Genomic DNA, 22,688 nt, shown 5'->3' on the forward strand with positions numbered 1-22,688 from the left:
TAACCTCCGGCACCAAGCAAGAAAATAAGCATTGGACATCTAGTTTCCTTCCTAGATTTTGAAACATATCTTACAAATTAAAGAAAAATGCAAATGCTTTCCAAAAAATTGCATTTATAGTTTACATGTCAGTTTTAAAATATGAGGTAGCAGATATCTAATAAGTTTAGTTATGAGGAAAATTGGGTGCATAAAGCCCATAAAGGTCAACGATCCTCCAGCAACATGTCCTGATCAGTTTCTTCACTGTGACTACATGGGCTCCTTTTAACGCCAACAATCAAGTCTATGGTCACAAGCTGGCTAATGCATTGGAGCACAGAGGCTAGTAATTGATACTTACAGGAAACAGGTTCAAGACCTGTCTCTGCTACGTTAAGTGAATCTATGCTTTTCATTTTTTGAGTACACTGTAAATAATATAGTGGTAAATGGACCTGTCCCGTCTTTGCTTTGTACATTTGCCTGGGAATACATAAAAGAGCATTTCCAAACATTGTACATATAGATGCCAGTTCTGTATCATGGCATGTCTTGGCAAATTTGTGGAGATAATCTTTCAGCAAAAGTTCAAAAATTCCAGCTCCTGGAAATACTTGTCCAACATTGGCAAACGGTATAGTGCTTGCTGAGTCAGTACTACTACTACTAGAGTCGCCATGGATTATAAAAGGTTCTTGATGTGTTTTTCTTCTCAGCTCATCAAAACATGTGTTTCCTGTGTCCTCACATCTATAAGATGGACTTAAATGTGCTGAACACTCTCTAGAAGCGCATGCCGAGTCCTTTCCCTCTGACAGTGTGGGGAGTATGTGGACGGCCTGGTCATTATTTTCTAGATGGCACTTGAGGCCAGCTGAGTCATTCTGGCAGCCATTACAAGTCACACTTTGTTCTTTAGTGAGAATGGCCCCTTTCGGAAAATAACTCTCAGCATTATTTGGTGGCTGTTCCTGAATGGTAGTGAAAGGATGGAATAACTGTGTTAGCATTTTAAAAGCACCATGAAAGGCAGAAACAAGCTGCTCAGTCAAACCTTTCACAGGGCCACACAACACAAGGCTGTGCGGCCTGAAGGCCAATGAACTCTGGAAAACGAGATGCACATACTTCTTGCAACCAATTACAACAGGTTTACAGCTTGCTGCTGGAAAAGTTTCAGTCTGAAAGTCTTCATTAGGCAGATTGGACATTTGGGATACTCCAGCGATCTTACAAAGAAGATCAATCTCCTCTGATGGTAAGCAATCTACTATAGATATTCCACTTAGTTTGGCATAGTAGAGTACAATCTCATGTTGCTTCACACTTGAAAAGATGACCTTGACTTCTTTCTGTTGGAATTGTTTCAGAACACTCTCTGTTCTCAGTCTTATGAATAGTTGGGACTGTTGTAGTTGAAGATCTGATGAAATGACAAAATCTATGTCTGTATCTGAGAGACACCGACTGATCTGCTCTGTTACAATTATTGCTCTTACTTCTCCCTCTGCTGGACAGTATACAGAAAACGTCCGGTGTAGTATTAAGCCGGGTAATATCCTGGAATCTGCTACCGGAAGTCCTGAAACTTCTGTGAGAAGCTCAGAGAAATACTTGGTCACCAAACTGACTACACTGGGAATGTCACCAATGTCCAGAAAACAGTTATAAAAGTATTCACAGGCAAGTTTACTAATGAACCCCTGGAGGTGACATCCAGTTCTTCCACTGAAATATGTATCTAATATTTGCTGTACAGAGGTTCTGCATAAAGCAATATTTCCTTCCATATGTCTGAAAACTGATAGAAAGTGTGGACTCAGGTGCTCGGCTATAATGTGATCCAGAACTCTACTGTGGAAGGTCAACAGTAAATTGCTTAATCTTCTTAATGCATGACTTTGCCTTTGATATTGGTTCACCAGTGTTGTCTTCCCAGATAAATGCAGGTCTTCATTTTTATCAGCTGTTGTCTGGAGCTCTCGGAGGACAGCACATAGGAGAAGAACAAAGGATTTCACACCATCACCAGTAATGCTGTAATGCCTGGAGGCAGAGTTCACGATCATTCTAGAGAAAAACAAAATCATATGGAGGTTAACGTCCGTGGTAGATCATTTTTTATGTAGTTAGTACATAAGTGGTATTAACCTCATTTTAAAAATCAGCAAGAAGGTTTCCATGAGGGACAGATCTCTTAATGTGATAAGATATCTATTTCTCCACATACACCGTTCAGCCAAACATTAAAACACAGGTAAAGTGAATAAAATTGATCATCTCGTGATAATAGCACTTGTCTAGGGGTGAGATACACTGAGCAGCAAGAGAACAGTCAATTCTTAAAAAGGAAATGGAGTCAGAAAAGCAAGTAAGTGTAAGAATAGTAACAATCCTAAGGAGCACCAAATTACGAAGGTTAGATGATTGGGTTAGAGGATCACCAAAATATCAGGTCTTGTGGGGTGTTCCCAGGATGCAGTGGTATCTAATAAAAGTAATCAAAATAGGACAATGGTTGAGCTGGCGACAGAGTCCTGGGCACCTAAAGCTCACTGATGAGCTTGCGGTACAAAGCAGGGCTGTGGAGCGGTTAGCCAAACCTCCGACTCCTCAATTTCCATGACAACGACTCCAACTCCCTCATATATGGCTCATGTTTAAGTGATAAATTTACTGTAGCACAGATTCATCTCAGCTAAAAGTCTAGACCCTTAGATCAGGAATAGGACATTTCATAACTTTCCCAATTTTTTGTGAAAAAATATTCCCCCCAAACTGCATTGAATTACTGTACCCAATTTATTATATATTTTAGGAGTCGGTCCATTTTATACCGACTCCGACTCCACAGCCCCGGTACAAAGTCTAACCCTATTCCAATCCCACAGAGTTAAGGTAGCAGAGATTGCTGAAAACATATATGTTGGCTATTACAGAAAGGTTTGGAGACAGGCCAGAGTGCCTATGTTGACCAATGTCCAATTTCTAAACAACCAACAACACACATGTAAGCATCAGAACTAGACCATGGAGCAATGAAAGAAAGTGGCCTGTCCTGGCCTGCTGCGATGAATCAAGTGTTATTTAACAACATGTGAACGACTGGAGTAAAATATGTATCTGAGAGACACCTATTGATGCACAATAGAAAGAAGGCAAGCTGATGGAGGCAGCATCGTGCTCTTAGCAATTCCTTGACCTTGGGACCAGGCATTCTTCTCCATGTTACTTTGATATATAATACCCACCTTAACATCAGCTCTGGCATCAGGATCAGACAAGGTCAGGCAGAGAGGAAAACACCCACTGCTGAACTTTCTCTCTTCCATAATGCACAGTTTCTGTCATGTGTTACCTTACCCTAAGGAGGCTAAATGTAATCAAAGCTCTGATTAAGATTATTGCAGACCACTTTCACACCTTCATGGGAAAGGTATTCCCAGTGGCAGTGGCTTCTTTCAGAAGGATAATGCTCCCTGCGATACTGCTAAAAAGGTTTAGGAATGGTGTGAGAAATGTGTTGAAGACTTCATGGTGTTGACTTGGCCTTCAAATTGCTCAGATATGAATGAAGCCATTGTGTAATGTGCTAAAAAAATGTAAATTGTTATCAAAAAGACACCTTCATGGGTTCTGTGGATTCCATGCCTCAACGGGTCAAACCTGTTTAGGTGGCACAAAAGGACTTACCCAGTATATGATCAGTGTCAAGGCTTACTTTTTACTAGAGCAAAACCAAGGTGAGTCACTAGAGAAAGGGACTATTCTGATACATGACTGCAATTCTAAATATAGGGGTTTATTTATTCGAGACAATCTAACACCTTGAGACTATTTCTGGGCTCTACAACAATTTCTCCTTCACAACTCCTCTGCCCACTATGTGTCCACGTCCCTTGTCTCAAGGCGGTGTGCCCACTATGCGTTTTTTAAGCGTTTCTGCAGCGGCAATTCCGCTGCAGAAACGCTTAAAAAACGCATGGTAGAAGGTCTGCAATGGTCCCCAATGATAATCCGCATGCTGCGGAAATTTCCGCTGCGGATTATCATTGCGGAAAAAAAAGCAGCATTATCAATTATTTTGCGGAAGTGCTGCGTTTTCGCCACCATTGACTTGCATTGGAACGCATGGATTACGCATCACTGGATCTGTACATGTGGAATCCAAGCGTTTCAATGCGAGGATGGTACCCAGGTCTGGAGGAGAGGAGACTCTCCTCCGGACCCGGGTACCATAGTACCTGTAAAAAAAGAATAAAATAAAAAACAAATATTATATTTACCTTCTGATGGCCAGCGGTGACTTGTCTTTGCTTGCCGGCAGATCGCGGTGGACTGAAGGACCTGCGCTGACGTCATTAAGTCATGTGAAGGCAGGTAATTCTCAGTGTAGTGCACTGCGAGCTGCCGGCAAGCCGAGACACATGGAATCAAGACTCCGGGGGGCCATCAGAAGGTAAGTATAGATTTATTTTTTTTATTTTTTAACCATTCTTTACAGTCACATTATATAAATCTATGCTGTTTGCATGGATTTATATAGTGTGACCAAGTTGTCAAGCACTTTCCAAGTGATGCTAAAATCGCTTGGAAAGCGCTTGACAACCCGCATGCGGAAATGCATGTGAAGAACGCTTCACATCCGCATGTCCCTGGCAGGAAAAACGCATGTACAATCCACATGTACAATCCGCATGCGTTTTTTCTGCCAGGGAGATGCAGAAACGCTCAGGAAAAAATCCGGAGCATTTCTGCATCGTGGGCACATAGCCTTAGTCTGCGCCGTCTTTTGTCAATAACTGGTGATCAAAGTTGTTTAAATCAGTTATAAATTGCCCTTTATTGAAAACTGTTATGGTTATGCTCTCTGGGGCCTTAAGCGACATTTGCTGCTTTGAAATACATATGTCTTATACACATGCCTATGCTATTATTCTACCTAACCAATTCTATGTGAATGTTGGATTTTTTTTTGTGTTTGTTAACAAAATCTAAAATGTAATAAAAATTACAGTTTAAAAAAAAAAAAAAAAAAAAGAGACCATCCTGATTGGTATGAGCACCTTGCTGTAGTGGGATGGCTTTTATGCTTTTTTTGATCAATAAAGGTTAACTAATTACCCTATGTTTTTTACATGTGTTACTATTTTTTTTTACTTACTGCAGTGTCTACACATTATGTTTTTATTCTATTAGTTCTTACGAAATGAGATCCATTCCATCTTGCTTTTTATCTATGATTCTACAGGTGGAAACACTTCCTATGTTCCCAGTTCTAAAGTTTGTTTAGTTTTTGGTGTGACATTATGTGACCCAACATGATATACACAATAGGAATGATTAAAAGATGATGTGCCAAGTCATGTAACTTGGGAAAGGATCTGCAAATGGGACCACGCACAATGTTTTTACCATGGTTAGCCCATAAATACTGCAGAACAGTATGCATCTAGGCTCAAACTACTCATATTGAAAGGGTTGTGACAAAAGTTACTGGCAGAATACCGGAGGGGAGATATATTTCACTAAGGATATTAGCTTCAGAGATGTGAAACGTGGAAGTCTTCTCCTGCATGGTAGGTGCAGAGAGGATTAATCAGCCATTTAAAAGGGCATGTTTTATAGGTGAATTACCATAGTGCGGGTGGGAGTTCATTCACCATATCTCCACCCCACGGTGTGGTCTGGGTTTTAAATAGCCAGCCTTTTCACTCAGGTGGTGTTCAGTGTGTGGAAGCTAGCTCCCGAGAGAGAAGCTGGTGCTTGTGTGCTAAACTGGACCGTGTTCTATTTCTAACCCTGAGAGGCCGGACCTTAGCCGAAGTAAGGACTGTTCTACACCTTTTTCCTTTTACTTTCTTGTTATGCCAGAAAGGCAATGTTTATGTTATGCACTTGGCCGCGGTTTAGACTGCTTCTTATAATGAATCACCAAGTCATTTAAATAGACAGTGTCCTGTATCTACCTCCGAGTGCAGCAAAACAAGCTGCTTTACCACAGGGTGTACCAAAGCACAAGCAGGATGCGGCAGACCCCCATGATAAAGGCAGGGGCTGCACAGGTGCGAAATACTGATGTGACAACCACCCCCCTCCATGAATTGGCAGATATGTGAGTGGCTGTGTAGTATTAACAATGCACACAAATGCAGCTTATATAAGACGCCAGTCACACAGATAGGTGTGGTGCACAGTGTCTGGCTTACAGCCTATTAATGGCGCCCATGATTTTAAATTGAGCGGGCTGCCCAGCACTATATATGTGCACCCCACAGGACAGATGCCCCAATTCATCCACCCAACAATAAAGGGCCTAGCCGCACCCTGCAAAAACTGGAAATTGTGCAATAAAAAGATGAAAAATAATGTATAAAATAAATACATTACATTAGGTACTGGTAGATATTTTGGCCAAAATACACAAGGTCGCAACCCATCGTCAAGGGTCTCCATACTTGCGAGTCCCTACGCTAAAATTGGGGTTGGCCATTTTCTCTTGTTAGTGCAGCTTTCCTCACACACTGACCAGCACTTCTGTCCATATAATGGCTGGTGATGGAGGAACATGTCTCAGTCAGTCCATCAGCCTCCTACAATTATAAAACACCTCAAATGGGAAAGCTGCATTTCTATTGGAGGAGGTTGACAGTATGATCTGGTCACATGCTCCTTCATCAGCAGCCATATTATGCACAGACATGCTGGTCAGGACTGCTGTACTTACAAGAGAGAGTGGTCAATCCCTTTAAATAAACATTAGCGGCATGAGTGTTTTTAATATGAAAGTAAACTCATGAGCATCACGGGTCGCTGATTGGTTGTAATGAATTAGCTGCTGAAGACCCCCGTGCCTATCATGACACTGCTAATATGAAAGCTAGCCCATGGCTAGCGTTCACAGGAGACCTTGATTTTTGTTATAAACAGCAGCACTCTGATATTGCTGTGTATCGTACAAGCGATCAGCTGACGGCAGGATCAAGTTCCCTTAGGGGACTAACAAATAAAATAAAAATTAAAAACAAAAAGGTTTTTAAAAAATATGAAATAAATAAAATATTTAAAAAATTTGAATCACCCCTCTTTTTCCCTATTAAAAAAATACAAGTGGTATTTCCTAAAAGCCCAAACTATCAAAATATACAACTGATTAACCTGATAGGTGAATGTTGTAATGAGGAAAGAAAATAAAAATGCCAGAATTTAGATTTTTTTCGGCCACTGCAACACCGTAAAAAAATGCAATAATCAGCAATCAAATCATTGTATCAATTGTCAAAATGGTATCAATAAAAACATCAGTTCAGGGTGCAAAAAACGGAAAAAAAAAAGGCCTCACACACACCACCATCAACCGAAAATATTATGGATATCAGAAAATCGCGTAAAAAGCTATTTTTTTTTCCTTTTTACAAAAATTTGAATTTTCTTTCACCACTTAAATAAAAAAACAAACTATGAATGTCTGGCATCAATGTCATTGTACTGACCATGAAAATCATATTACCAGGTGATTTTTACTGTATAATGAACACCGTAAAAACAAAGCCCAAAACAAAATTTGCAGAATGTAACTTTTTTTTTTACCATCATGCGCTCTTGGGAAGTTTTTCCATTTCCCAATACATCACATGATAAAATGGATAGCGTCATTCAAAAGTTAGACTCAAAAAACAAAGCCCTCGTACAGATAAATCGATGAAAAAATAAAAATAACTTATGGATCTTGGAAAGAGGGGAGGAAAAAACAAAAATGGAAAAATCGCCATGATGGGAAGGGCTTTAAGTGGTGGCTAAATTTGTGTTTTCACTTCATCACAAGAAGGCAAGGATGGAGCATCAATGAGATCGGATTGACATTTGCTGACTGAAGAATTCTGATTCATTCACTTTGCAGATTAGGAAACAAATCATTCAAGTTTTCGAAACCAAGCCTATAGGCCAGTTATAAAAAAAAGAAAAAAGAATAAGAACATAAAATTAGATTTAGGTCAGGAATCTGACTCGGCCACTTAACAAGTGCCATTCACTTCTTTTCTACCCACTTTGACAGTAGTCAAGAATGTACCTTCAATTATTAATTTAATTACTCCAATCCAATGTTTTGTGGGCATGCAGTCAGTGATCTGAGTAATAATACATTTCCCTGAGTAATAACATATTACCTACCATCTTACACTCAATGGAAATAAACTACTTAACAAGCTGGTTAACTTTGCCCTAGGTTGGTATAGCTGAGCATTCATAGTTTTACTGGTTGTCAATTGAAATGGTTCAAAAGTTTTTGAGCCAAGGAGGAAAGAAGGGAGGTTTATGCTTTGGAGCCTGTAGAACTTGTAGCTCGGGGCTATAATACAGGCTGTATATTAAAGAGGTTGTCCCCGCAGGTAAATGGGTGTTCTATAGTCTCCTGTGTAAATGGAGAGGTAGTGACTGTGCAACCACATGCTCTCACTATTCTATTTACACAGGAGACTTTGCCCCCATGCCCTGTTCTACAGATTAGTATCAGGACCTCCAACAATCATACATTTGTCATCAATCCAATGAATGACAAATGTTTTTTAATGGACAACTCCTTTAATCATCCTATCCAAAAGTGAAAATCTCCTTCACAGGATATATCCAATGATTTCCTTAAAAACCTCTTAAGATATGAACCTCAGTGTGTAATTCTAGTTTCTAGTCTAGAAATAAAATACATGTCATCCAAGCTGTTTCTTTACTCCTTAGACTTGATTACTTTCACCCTTAGCTTCCTCCTTGCTGAAAGAAAGACATAACCAAAATAAATAAAATATCTTAAATGACTATCAACTGTTTGTGTATCTATGGATGGAACGTGCTAGCTTAAAAACTAATGTGAATCTAGCAGCCTCTGCACCATTTCAAGCATATAGACTCTGTGGGGTGAAAGGGGTGGTAAACATAATATGAGCTAGAAGGCAGACTGGTATAAACTATGAGGCTGTGTGCCCACGATGCGTTTTTAATGCGTTTCTGCAGCGTTTTTGCAGCTGCGGAAACGCATTAAAAACGCATGGTAGAAGGTCTGCCATGTTCCCCAATGATAATCCACATGTGCTGTGCACATTCTGCAGAAATTTCCGCTGCGGATTATCATTGCGGAAAAAAACGCAGCACTACCAATTATTTTGCGGAAGTGCTGCGTTTTCGCCTCCATTGACTTGCATTAGAACGCATGGATTACGCATCACCGTATATGTAGATGCGCATTCCATGCGTTGTAATGTGCGGATGGTACCCGGGTGTAGAGGAGAGGAGAGTCTCATCCACACCCAGGTACCATTAAAAAATCTGTAAAAAAAGAATAAAATAAAAAAAATGTATATTTACCTTCCAGCGGCCCGCGCTGCACTCCTACTTGCTTCCCGGCACTTTGCAGTGGATTGAAGGACCTGCGCTGACGTCAGAGTCATGTGACAGGTCACGCGACGCTGACGTCGGCAGGTCTTTCAATCCACCGCTGCCGGCACCGAGCGAAGCAAGCCAGCACGGGCCATCGGAGGGTAAGTATATATTTATTTTTTTATTTTTAACCACTCTCTCGGGTCACACTATATAAATCCATGCTGTTTGCATGGATTTATATAGTGTGACCTAGTTGTCACAAGCACTTTCCAAGTGATGCTATCGCCTGGAAAGCGCTTGTCAATCCACATGCGGAAATGTCAGTGAATAACGCTTCACATCCGCATGTCCCTGGCAGGAAAACGCATGTACAATCCGCATGCGTTTTTTTCTGCCAGGGAGATGCAGAAATGCTCAGGAAAAAAATCCTGAGCATTTCTGCATTGTGGGCACATAGCCTTACAGTGACTTGGCAGCAGCTCAATTGCATCTGTAACATGTGTGACAAAGTCACTGGTAAAGTGCTGGAGGGGAGATATGTTTCCCTGAGGCTATTAGCTTCAGTGAACTAAAACCATTAAGTTTCCTCCAGCATGTTATTTGTTGAGAGGGGTTAAGTCCAGAGGGCATAACAAAATACTGTTCTGCGCATGAACAGGGAAAGGCTAAAGAGTGCCGGAGCATGTGCATTACAGGACTTTGCTCTGTCCTTAGCCGGGCAGAGAGAAGTACGCCTGTGCAGGAGCGAGATGGGGAACACTGTGTGGATGACGTAGGACACGTCATCCACACAAAGCAAAGAAGTAGGATGGCATCGCAAGAAGAGAGGAGGTGCCGGACCACGACAGCGATGCCCATCAAACCGGACCGCCCGGTAGGTGAGTATAAATAAAAGGTCTTTTTTTTTTTGTTTAGCAGGGTGGCTTAGAGGCTTATATACATGTACCACAGGCCTGAAAGGTGGTGACCGTAGGTTACATAGGAAAAACCTGCTGACATGTTCTCTTTAAAGCAAGCACAGATCCTTTAGGGACTATTGCCCTATGAGGAACCATACTTTTAGTCTAACAATCCGCTGGAAAGTTTCCAAGAACACATTCTTTATGTTCTTTTGCGAATGAGATGCTCAGACCTGTGCAGTCAACATCGCCATTCTCACAGTCTCCCTGTTGTATTAACGGAAGTGCTGAACTAGTCTGCTAAACTGTGGTCAGAAGAGTGCTCCGAATAGTGAGTGCTTAATCAATTTATTTGCATTTGAATGTAAAGAATGTTCTCTCCAAAACTATCCAACAGTTGTTTTAAACTCAAGTTAATGACTTATTTGTGCAAAGTCATCTACAAGGAACTTTGCTTAATTTTATAAAGATTTGGGCGATAACAGAATCCCTTTAATTGGACTCTGTCAGCACAAAATGACTGATCAAACTAAGTGCCACCACTCGGTGCTTCATGGCAGGGCCAGTCATTTATATACACCTTCCAACCTGCTTGCTTCAATACATAAAGTATGCCTAAGTACCTGGCAACAGGATGATCCAATAAAAGGCTCTCCAGTATCCTTCTTCCATCTTTGGTAATGAGAAGATCACCTGTTGATTTAATGAATAAAACTTGTCCACCTTCAGGACCAAAGCAACCATGTAGAATATTCTCCAATGACTCCGTCACCTGCAGGATTTTACTAATGTTTAGATGTTCTGTATGTCTTTGCATTTGCACTACCTTTAAAAAGAAAAGAAAAAAAAAAAAATTGTAAATTTTTTTTTACTAGCATATACAAAGATTATTTTATAATGATATCATAATAATACAATGGTGGCAGTACAATATAAGTAATTAAAGGGAACCAGTCACCAGGTTTGACCAATATGAGATACGGCCACCACCTTTCAGCTCTCATACACAGCATTCTATAATGTTGTATATAAGCCCCCAATCCGACCCGCAAGAGAAGAAAAAGTCCTTTTATTACAGTGCCTACAAGTAGTATTCAACCCCCTGCAGATTTAGCTGGTTGACACATGCGGAATTAACTTGGCATTGTGACATTTGTACTGTAGATCAGCCTGGAAGTGGGAAATGCACTGCAGCAAATTTTTTTTTTTTTTTTTTTTTAAAAAAAACGTTAAAAGTTAATTCAGAGTGTCATTTATTATTCAACCCCTCAAACCACAAGAATTCTGTTTGGTCCCCCTAAAGTATTAAGAAGTAGTTCAGGCACCAAGAATAATGAGCTTCACATGTGTGGATAAAGATCTCTTTTGCCAGCCTTTTCTGACTATTTAAGACCCTCCCCAAACTTGTGAACAGCACTCAGACATGGTCAACATGGGAAAGACAAAGGAGCATTCCAAGGCCATCAGAGACAAGATCGTGGAGGGTCACAAGGCTGGCAAGGGGTACAAAACCCTTTCCAAGGAGTTGGGCCTACCTGTCTCCACTGTTGGGAGCATCATCCATAAGTGGAAGGCTTATGGAACTACTGTTAGCCTTCCACGGCCTGGACAGCCTTTGAAATTGTCCTCCCGTGCCGAGGCCAGGCTTGTCCGAAGAGTCAAGGCTAACCCAAGGACAACAAGGAAGGAGCTCCGGGAAGATCTCATGGCAGTGGGGACATTGGTTTCAGTCAATGCCATAAGTAACGTACTCCACCGCAATGGTCTCCGTTCCAGACGAGCCTGTATGGTACCTTTACTTTCAAAGCGTCATGTCAAGGCTCGTCTACAGTTTGCTCATGATCACTTGGAGGACTCTGAGACAGACTGGTTCAAGGTTCTATGGTCTGATGAGACCAAGATCGAGATCTTTGGTGCCAACCACACACGTGACGTTTGGAGACTGGATGGCACTGCATACGACCCCAAGAATACCATCCCTACAGTCAAGCATGGTGGTGGCAGCATCATGCTGTGGGGCTGTTTCTCAGCCAAGGGGCCTGGCCATCTGGTCCGCATTCATGGGAAGATGGATAGCACGGCCTACCTGGAGATTTTGGCCAAGAACCTCCGCTCCTCCATAAAGGATCTTAAGATGGGTCGTAATTTCATCTTCCAACAAGACAACGACCCAAAGCACACAGCCAAGAAAACCAAGGCCTGGTTCAAGAGGGAAAAAGTCAAGGTGTTGGAGTGGCCTAGTCAGTCTCCTGACCTTAACCCAATTGAAAACTTGTGGAAGGAGCTCAAGAATAAAGTCCACATGAGACACCCAAAGAACCTAGATAACTTGGAGAAGATCTGCATGGAGGAGTGGGCCAAGATAACTCCACAGACCTGTGCCGGCCTGATCAGGTCTTATAAAAGACGATTATTAGCTGTAATTGCAAACAAGGGTTATTCCACAAAATATTAAAAACATAGGGGTTGTATAATAATTGACCCACACTTTTATGTTTAAAATTCAACTGAGCAACATAACTTTTTGGTTTGTAAGATTTATGCTTCTGTTCATAAAACCTACTCTCGTTTGCAGTTTGAAGGCTCTAACTTATTTGCATCTTATCAAACCAGCTAAATCTGCAGGGGGTTGAATACTACTTGTAGGCACTGTATACTCACCTGAAGAAAGGGGGGTGGTCCGGTCCAAGGGGTGTCACTAGTCTTGGTCCAGGGCCTCCCTTCTTCTTTCGATGCCATCCTCCTCCTTGCTTCGTGTGGATGATGCGTTCTTATGTCATCCACAGTCTCCCCGGCATCGTGCTCCTGTGCAGGCGTACTTCTCAGCCCTGTCGAGGGCCGAGCAAAGTACTGCAGTGCGCAGGTGCCGGAAATGGTCAAAGAGCCCTGGCGCTTGCACACTGCAGTACTTTACTCTGCCCTAGTCAGGGCACAGAAGTACACCTGCGCAGGAGCGCAATGCTGGGGACACTATGGGGATGACATAGGGACGCATCATCCACACAAAGCAAGGAGGAGGACGGCATCACAAGAAGAAGCGAGGCTCCGGACCAGGACGAGTGACACGCCTTGGACCGGACCACCCCCCAGGTGAGTACAATAAAAGTGCTTTTTTTTCTCTTGCAGGTTGGATTGGGGGCTTATTTACAGCATTACAGAATACTGTATAGGAGGGTTAAAAGGTGTATCTCCTATCTCCGTATATCATATTGGCCAAACCTGGTAACAGGTTCGCTTTAAGGGACTAGAAGACCAATTTTGCGATATATACCCTCATATGTTAAAGGGGCTGTCCGATCCAAATCGATCATTCTGAGTGACCGCAGACTTATGAATCCTCCAGCGCACGCACTCACGGTGGGGATTCACTGGTTTATGAGCCAGGAATGGGGGGGTATGTATGCGTAGTACATACTCCCAGCTGGAGCCCGTCTAGTGGACACAGCCTCGCTCCATACACTTGTATTCAGCAAGGCTGTGTCTCATCTAGTGATGCGGCTTCCAGTGGGTGTGGGAGACTAGAGGGCATGGCACGCTTCACGCAAGTGTATGAAAGCGAGGCCGCTCCCACTAGCCGGGGGTATGTATAACTTAAATTTACCCTCCGGTCCCCGCTCAGAAACCGGCGAATCTCCACAGCACACAGTGTGTGCACTGGGGGGATTCATAAGCCTGCAGTCACACAGAGTGACTGCAGACTTATCGACTTGGAGGCGACAACTATTCACACTTCTACTTTGAAGTACAATTCTCTGTCAGTTTTCATGTGTAAAATTGATACATTACATAATGGAAGCAGAAGGACCCCATTAATTATAACAGGGTCTGCCTAATTTCTATTTTGTGTCTGCTTTTTATTTGAATGGGACAAAAAGTTCTCCAGGCTGCTCTTATTGTACTGATCTAAAAACAGATACACAAGAGAAACCATACAGATCCTGTTATAGTCAATGGGGCTCTTCTGCTTCAGTTTGCATCCATTCTTGAACACCTATCTGACATAGAATGTTCTAGATCAGGCGCTAGTGTTCGGAGAGGGCTCAGGAGCTGAGGCAGCTCCACATACAATGAGTGCCAGCTATGCTATACAGATACAGATATCCACTGCTGATAGAGACAGAATCAACCACAGCTAGCTCCAATCGCTGCTGCGTAACACCTTATATTCCACTATCAATCTCTGACAGCAGCATTTAAAGCACCACTTCGGCGTTTTTATTTCACTGACGGAGTGGTAGCACTAATGTCAGTTCCTTGCCTGTAGTAAAATATTTACCAGCCGCCATCTTCTGTTCTTCTCAGCGCTGCTCTGATCCCGCTCTGCCATCATGTGAACACAGTTCCTGATTGACTGGAAGTTAGAATCACCAGATCTCAATGTAAGCTTATGAGAGCCTCGTTCTGAATTTGAGAAGTGACTTCCGGTCTGCCTGGCAAACCATGTAGTGCTTCACTTAGTCACAACTAGCAGAAGACGACCGAAGCGGTGGAGAACAGCAGAAGACAGTGACTGATGAGGATTTTACTACAGGCAGGGAACATATGTGAAACCACAGTGGGGTGAAGTAAAAAACATCAGAGTGGTGCTTTAAAGAGCACAACCCTGACAAGACATCTATTGCGTCTCACCCATGGAGTGATCACAGCGTGGCAATGGGTTGTGATGGGAGCAGGGGGCCTGCAGAAGACCCAATGCCTGCCGTGTCGGTAATCCCGTGAAACCCGGCCTCAGGCTCATATTTTTATTATATACTATACAAAAAAAATCTAAAGATTTTAATCGACCCCTATAAAATTTAAGAAATGAAAAACAAAGATATTTGGTATTGCCACACCCATAAAGATATTAAATTATTTAAACCATATGGTTAATGTAAAAAAAACACCAAAGTTGCTATTTTTCTAGCCGCTGCTACTCCCCCTAAAAAGTCCAATAAAAAGTAATGAAAACATCATGTGTACGGCAGGGCACCAGGACCGCTCCCAGCAAGGAACAAGTCGTCACTCTCCATCAAAACTAAAATAGTTACTGATCGCAGACACAGGCGACACAAAGCAGGTTTATGTATTCTTACAGATTTCCACACTTTTATCACCACTTAAATGTAAAACCTTCCAAACTTGATACCGCTGTGATCATAGTGACGGGAAGAATCAGGGATGGGGGCGGTTATACCGTACCATGAGTGTCAGAAAACCAAAGCCAGGCAGAAGCAGCAGAATCCGGGCTTGTTGTTAACCATATGTGACGCTCACAGCCCACCCTGGGAGATGGGGGTACTCGGAGCCGGGTCAGATGTTGGGGGTTGTAGCCGTGGTCTGGACCCGTTCCATGCCCAGGGCCGTCACAATAAAAGATGTAATGGGCTTTCAGGGTTTGGTGTTAATCGAGTGGATTCAATGACTACGCCACCTGTGGTTTCAGGTGATCCTCCAACAGCGCTGCGTTCAGTCCTCTGAGGCGGGATGTAGTGGCAGCAGCAGATGGTACTACTCCCCACAGGCGGAACAGGGCCTAAGGGCAGAGGGAACAGGAGGATAGGAATTGTAGTGGCAGATGTGATGTGGTGTCGTGCAGTGCCGCGTTGCAATAAGAAAAAGGAGGCCATAGGGGTAGTCTTCCAAGCTTTACTCACGGTAGAATGCACAGCTGCAAGGCTTCTCCCTGCTCCTCACGGCGCGCTGCGGCCACCAGGACCGGGGGTCCGACAACCTCCGGGTAGTTAAGGTGCTTTGGTCAGGACCCCGCACCAGAGTGTTCCTAGACTCCTTGCTAAGTCCTCTCCTGTCCGTATGTGGTACGTGTGGTAAGGCCGGGTCTCCCTCTGGACTATGCACAGAGCAAGGGTACGGGTGGCGACTCCGCTCCGTCCGTCTGTTACCCGGTGGGATCCACTGAGCCTCCGGGCTTCTCCGACTTAAAGTGACAGAGATATCGGGGGCCGGTACCCCTTTTGCAGCAGGAATCCCTCTGACTAAGCCAAAATAGTGAGGACAGGTGGCGTTTACCGTTCCGTCAGCATCCCCCTGGGATCCTTTTGCCTGTGGAGCTTGTCTACTCTGCTCCCCTCCAGGCCTTCTTGGGTAGGGACCTTGACCGGGTAGAGACAGCCGTTAACTCTAGTCCGCTCCTCGCCTCAAGGCCAGAGTACGAGGACCGTGTCCCCATCAACTGCAGGTTCACACAGAAAGCCACGTTCAGTGATGAAGATCACAATCAAAATACCATAAGCCCAAGATGGCTGTTTATTAAATATGAATTTGTTGTGTAACCTAAATGTGCGTCCTCCACCCTCTCCCACTACTAGGTTCCCCCTAACTTTGGTTCCCCCATCTCCACTTATCCCGGCTGGGGCAGCACCCTGGTGCATATAAGCCCCCCTCAGGTGGGAGAGGTGTAGTGTTGGATGCAGAGGTGGGGTCCTGACAGTTACACCATCCTTACCTCGAAGGAGAGATACCACACCTCATTAAAGAGATGTAGTACCCCTGTGGCGACCGAACCCTCAGGGGCGCCACACATATACTCACACTTGGAATTATTTCCCGATTTGCAGCACATTGTACAGTAAAATAAAGGAGGTCAATGTAAACTACAAGCTGTCCCCAAAAAACAAGCGGTGATGTCACCAGGAAAATAACCAGGCCTGATCCTAGGGAAGAGCGACTGTGCTCTGTACTGTCACCAGGGAAATAACCAGGCCTGATCCTGAGGAAGAGCGGGCTGTGCTCTGTACTGTCACCAGGCAAATAACCAGGCCTTATCCTGGGGAAGAGCAGGCTGTGCTCTGTACAGTCACCAGGGAAATAACCAGGCCTTATCCTGGGGAAGAGCGGCTGTGCTCTGTACTGTCACCAGGGAAATAACCAGGCCTAATCCTAGGGGGGAAGAGCGGGCTGTGCTCTGTACTGTCACCAGGGAAATAACCAGGCCTGATCCTGGAGAAAGAGAGGCTGTGCTCTGTACTGTCACCAGGTAAATAACCAGGCCTGATCCTGGAGGAAGAGCGGGCGGTGCTCTGTACTGTCACCAGGCAAATAACCAGGCCTGATCCTGGAGGAAGAGCGGCTGTGCTCTGTACTGTCACCAGGGAAATAACCAGGCTTGATCCTGGAGGAAGAGTGGGCTGTGCTCTGTACTGTCACCAGGGAAATAACCAGGCTTGATCCTGGAGGAAGAGCGGCTGTGCTCTGTACTGTCACCAGGGAAATAACCAGGCCTGATCCTGGGGAAGAGCGGCTGTGCTCTGTACTGTCACCAGGTAAATAACCAGGCCTGATCCTGGAGGAAGAGCGGCTGTGCTCTGTACTGTCACCAGGGAAATAACCAGGCCTGATCCTGGAGGAAGAGCGGGCGGTGCTCTGTACTGTCACCAGGGAAATAACCAGGCCTGATCCTGGAGGAAGAGCAGCTGTGCTCTGTACTGTCACCAGGTAAATAACCAGGACTGATCCTGGGGAAGAGCGGCTGTGCTCTGTACTGTCACCAGGGAAATAACCAGGCCTGATCCTGGAGGAAGAGCGGCTGTGCTCTGTACTGTCACCAGGGAAATAACCAGGCCTGATCCTGGGGAAGAGCGGCTGTGCTCTGTACAGTCACCAGGGAAATAACCAGGTCTGATCCTGGAGGAAGAGCGGCTGTGCTCTGTACTGTCACCAGGGAAATAACCAGGCCTGATCCTGGAGGAAGAGCGGCTGTGCTCTGTACTGTCACCAGGGAAAAAAGCAGGCCTGATCCTGGAGGAAGAGCGGCTGTGCTCTGTACTGTCACCAGGGAAATAACCAGGCCTGATACTGGGGAAGAGCGGCTGTGCTCTGTACTGTCACCAGGGAAATAACCAGGCCTGATCCTGGAGGAAGAGCGGCTGTGCTCTGTACTGTCACCAGGGAAATAACCAGGGCTGATCCTGGGGAAGAGCGGGCGATGCTCTGTACTGTCACCAGGGAAATAACCAGGCCTGATCCTGGGGAAGAGCGGGCTGTGCTCTGTACTGTCACCAGGGAAATAACCAGGCCTGATCCTGGGGAAGAGCAGCTGTGCGCTGTACTGTCACCAGGGAAATAACCAGGCCTGATCCTGGAGGAAGAGCGGCTGTGCTCTGTACTGTCACCAGGCCTGATCCTGGGGAAGAGCTGCTGTGCTCTGTACTGTCACCAGGGAAATAATCAGGCCTGATCCTGGAGGAAGAGCGGCTGTGCTCTGTACTGTCACCAGGCCTGATCCTGGGGAAGAGCGGGCGATGCTCTGTACTGTCACCAGGGAAATAACCAGGCCTGATCCTGGGGAAGAGCTGCTGTGCTCTGTACTGTCACCAGGGAAATAACCAGGCCTGATCCTGGGGAAGAGCTGCTGTGCTCTGTACTGTCACCAGGGAAATAACCAGGCCTGATCCTGGGGAAGAGCGGCTGTGCTCTGTACTGTCACCAGGGAAATAACCAGGCCTGATCCTGGAGGAAGAGAGGCTGTGCTCTGTACTGTCACCAGGGAAATAACCAGGCCTGATCCTGGAGGAAGAGAGGCTGTGCTCTGTACTGTCACCAGGGAAATAACCAGGCCTGATCCTGGAGGAAGAGCGGCTGTGCTCTGTACTGTCACCAGGGAAATAACCAGGCCTGATCCTGGAGGAAGAGCGGCTGTGCTCTGTACTGTCACCAGGGAAATAACCAGGCCTGATCCTGGAGGAAGAGCGGCTGTGCTCTGTACTGTCACCAGGGAAAAAAGCAGGCCTGATCCTGGAGGAAGAGCGGCTGTGCTCTGTACTGTCACCAGGGAAATAACCAGGCCTGATACTGGGGAAGAGCGGCTGTGCTCTGTACTGTCACCAGGGAAATAACCAGGCCTGATCCTGGAGGAAGAGCGGCTGTGCTCTGTACTGTCACCAGGGAAATAACCAGGGCTGATCCTGGGGAAGAGCGGGCGATGCTCTGTACTGTCACCAGGGAAATAACCAGGCCTGATCCTGGGGAAGAGCGGGCTGTGCTCTGTACTGTCACCAGGGAAATAACCAGGCCTGATCCTGGGGAAGAGCAGCTGTGCGCTGTACTGTCACCAGGGAAATAACCAGGCCTGATCCTGGAGGAAGAGCGGGCGGTGCTCTGTACTGTCACCAGGGAAATAACCAGGACTGATCCTGGGGAAGAGCGGCTGTGCTCTGTACTGTCACCAGGCCTGATCCTGGGGAAGAGCTGCTGTGCTCTGTACTGTCACCAGGGAAATAATCAGGCCTGATCCTGGAGGAAGAGTGGCTGTGCTCTGTACTGTCAGCCAGGGCTGTGTAGTCGGAGCCCATTTTGGTGGAGTCGGTATAAAATGGACCGACTCCTAAATTATATAATAAATTGGGAACAGTAGTTCAATGCAGTTTGTGGGGAATATTTTTTCATTAGAATTTGGGAAAGTTATGAAATGTCCTATAAATGTCTGTCCTATTCCTGATCTAAGGGTCTAGACTTTAAGCTGAGATGAATCTGTGCTACAGTAAATTTATCACTTAAACATGAGCCATGTATGAGGGAGTCGGAGGTTTGGCTTACCGACTCCACAGCCCAGCTGTCAGCACTGAGTGTATGTGCTATGGGGCGACACACAGCGCAGCATACCCGGCAGCTGCCAGTGATATGTAACCCCAAGAGAACAGCGACCCCCTCCGGCCTGACCAAAGCATTAAGCTTCTATCTCCAATGCCAGCAATTGTATGTATGCACTGAGGAAGACATGGCCTTTTCGGTACTGTAATAGTTAATATCAGGCACATACACAGCGGCAATGTACAAAACACAGGTGTACAATGTACCTACCTCTGCAGCCATTTATCACCCGCAGTGTGAGCCGCCCGCCTCTTCCTGTCTCCATGACAACCACTAGCCGGAAACAGCGCGCCCAATCACAAAGCGAGCTACAAGGTTGCTACACTCATGTAAGGGTCTTCCCGGGATGACGCAATGTCCGATAAGTGTTGTGGGCGTGTCCATTCTAAGCTCAACCCAAGCTACAACCAGCCTCTGACGATTCAAAGGCGTGCCGACGCAATGGTCACGTGATTGTCACATGACAGTGTACCATGTGACCCCCATTGGGTTGAGGGAGATTCGAACACAGGAAAAATTTTATTTTCTGAGAAAAGAAGTAGAAGCTTATGGAAGAGCTGGTGTCGCCATGCAGTATGATGTGTTCTGTGTGCGAGTAGTGTGGTGCTGGGGATGCTGAGGGTGTGTGACTAATACAGGGGTGTAATATCTATGAGGTGTATATAGGAGGGTACTGGGAGTGCTGAGAGGATGTGTGACTAATACAGGGTGTAATATATGTGAGGCGTATATAGGAGGTTACTGGGAGTGCTGAGAGGGTGTGTGACTAATACAGGGTGTAATATATGTGAGGTGTATATAGGAGGTTACTGGGAGTGCTGAGAGGGTGTGTGACTAATACAGGGTGTAATATATGTGAGGTGTATATAGGAGGTTACTGGGAGTGCTGAGAGGGTGTGTGACTAATACAGGGTGTAATATATGTGAGGTGTATATAGGAGGTTACTGGGAGTGCTGAGAGGGTGTATGATTAATACAGGGTGTAATATATGTGAGGTGTATATAGGAGGTTACTAGGAGTGCTGAGAGGGTGTGTGACTAATACAGGGTGTAATATATGTGAGGTGTATATAGGAGGTTACTGGGAGTGCTGAGAGGGTGTGTGACTAATACAGGGTGTAATATATGTGAGGTGTATATAGGAGGTTACTGGGAGTGCTGAGAGGGTGTGTGACTAATACAGGGTGTAATATATGTGAGGTGTATATAGGAGGTTACTGGGAGTGCTGAGAGGGTGTATGATTAATACAGGGTGTAATATATGTGAGGTGTATATAGGAGGGTACTAGGAGTGCTGAGAGGGTGTATGATTAATACAGGGTGTAATATATGTGAGGTGTATATAGGAGGTTACTGGGAGTGCTGAGAGGGTGTGTGACTAATACAGGGTGTAATATATGTGAGGTGTATATAGGAGGTTACTGGGAGTGCTGAGAGGGTGTGTGACTAATACAGGGTGTAATATATGTGAGGTGTATATAGGAGGTTACTGGGAGTGCTGAGAGGGTGTATGATTAATACAGGGTGTAATATATGTGAGGTGTATATAGGAGGTTACTAGGAGTGCTGAGAGGGTGTATGATTAATACAGGGTGTAATATATGTGAGGTGTATATAGGAGGTTACTGGGAGTGCTGAGAGGGTGTGTGACTAATACAGGGTGTAATATATGTGAGGTGTATATAGGAGGTTACTGGGAGTGCTGAGAGGGTGTGTGACTAATACAGGGTGTAATATATGTGAGGTGTATATAGGAGGTTACTGGGAGTGCTGAGAGGGTGTATGATTAATACAGGGTGTAATATATGTGAGGTGTATATAGGAGGGTACTAGGAGTGCTGAGAGGGTGTGTGACTAATACAGGGTGTAATATCTGTGAGGTGTATATAGGAGGGTACTGGGAGTGCTGAGAGGATGTGTGACTAATACAGGGTGTAATATATGTGAGGTGTATATAGGAGGTTACTGGGAGTGCTGAGAGGGTGTGTGACTAATACAGGGTGTAATATATGTGAGGTGTATATAGGAGGTTACTGGGAGTGCTGAGAGGGTGTGTGACTAATACAGGGTGTAATATATGTGAGGTGTATATAGGAGGTTACTGGGAGTGCTGAGAGGGTGTGTGACTAATACAGGGTGTAATATATGTGAGGTGTATATAGGAGGTTACTGGGAGTGCTGAGAGGGTGTGTGACTAATACAGGGTGTAATATATGTGAGGTGTATATAGGAGGTTACTGGGAGTGCTGAGAGGGTGTGTGATTAATACAGGGTGTAATATATGTGAGGTGTATATAGGAGGTTACTAGGAGTGCTGAGAGGGTGTGTGACTAATACAGGGTGTAATATATGTGAGGTGTATATAGGAGGTTACTGGGAGTGCTGAGAGGGTGTATGATTAATACAGGGTGTAATATCTGTGAGGTGTATATAGGAGGTTACTAGGAGTGCTGAGAGGGTGTGTGACTAATACAGGGTGTAATATATGTGAGGTGTATATAGGAGGTTACTGGGAGTGCTGAGAGGGTGTGTGACTAATACAGGGTGTAATATATGTGAGGTGTATATAGGAGGTTACTGGGAGTGCTGAGAGGGTGTGTGACTAATACAGGGGTGTAATATCTGTGAGGTGTATATAGGAGGGTACTGGGAGTGCTGAGAGGGTGTGTGACTAATACAGGGTGTAATATATGTGAGGTGTATATAGGAGGTTACTGGGAGTGCTGAGAGGGTGTGTGACTAATACAGGGTGTAATATATGTGAGGTGTATATAGGAGGTTACTGGGAGTGCTGAGAGGGTGTGTGACTAATACAGGGTGTAATATATGTGAGGTGTATATAGG

At 44.8% G+C, this 22,688-nt stretch overlaps 1 protein-coding gene across 2 annotated transcripts; it reads right to left on the reverse strand.

Annotated features, from left to right (window-relative positions):
* Positions 1 to 20,265, reverse strand: BBS10 (Bardet-Biedl syndrome 10). 2 transcript variants are annotated; one of them, XM_073650699.1, is made up of 4 exons: positions 20,055 to 20,265; positions 15,670 to 15,771; positions 10,880 to 11,082; positions 1 to 2,052 (listed from the first exon to the last, which is right to left on the reverse strand). In XM_073650699.1, exons 1-4 carry the CDS (start codon positions 20,064 to 20,066, stop codon positions 207 to 209), a joined length of 2,163 nt encoding a protein of 720 aa, XP_073506800.1. In that variant the 5' UTR covers positions 20,067 to 20,265; the 3' UTR covers positions 1 to 206. The 2 variants fall into 2 exon arrangements, with proteins under 2 accessions (XP_073506800.1, XP_073506801.1); XM_073650700.1 differs by lacking the exon at positions 15,670 to 15,771 and having other exon boundaries at positions 16 to 2,052; positions 10,880 to 11,078; positions 20,051 to 20,263.
* Positions 20,266 to 22,688: the final 2,423 nt, after the last annotated feature.

This window comes from Phyllobates terribilis, unplaced genomic scaffold, assembly GCF_046119375.1.
Source record: "Phyllobates terribilis strain yellow unplaced genomic scaffold, ASM4611937v1 Scaffold_11__3_contigs__length_659146591, whole genome shotgun sequence".
Lineage (NCBI taxonomy): Eukaryota > Metazoa > Chordata > Amphibia > Anura > Dendrobatidae > Phyllobates > Phyllobates terribilis.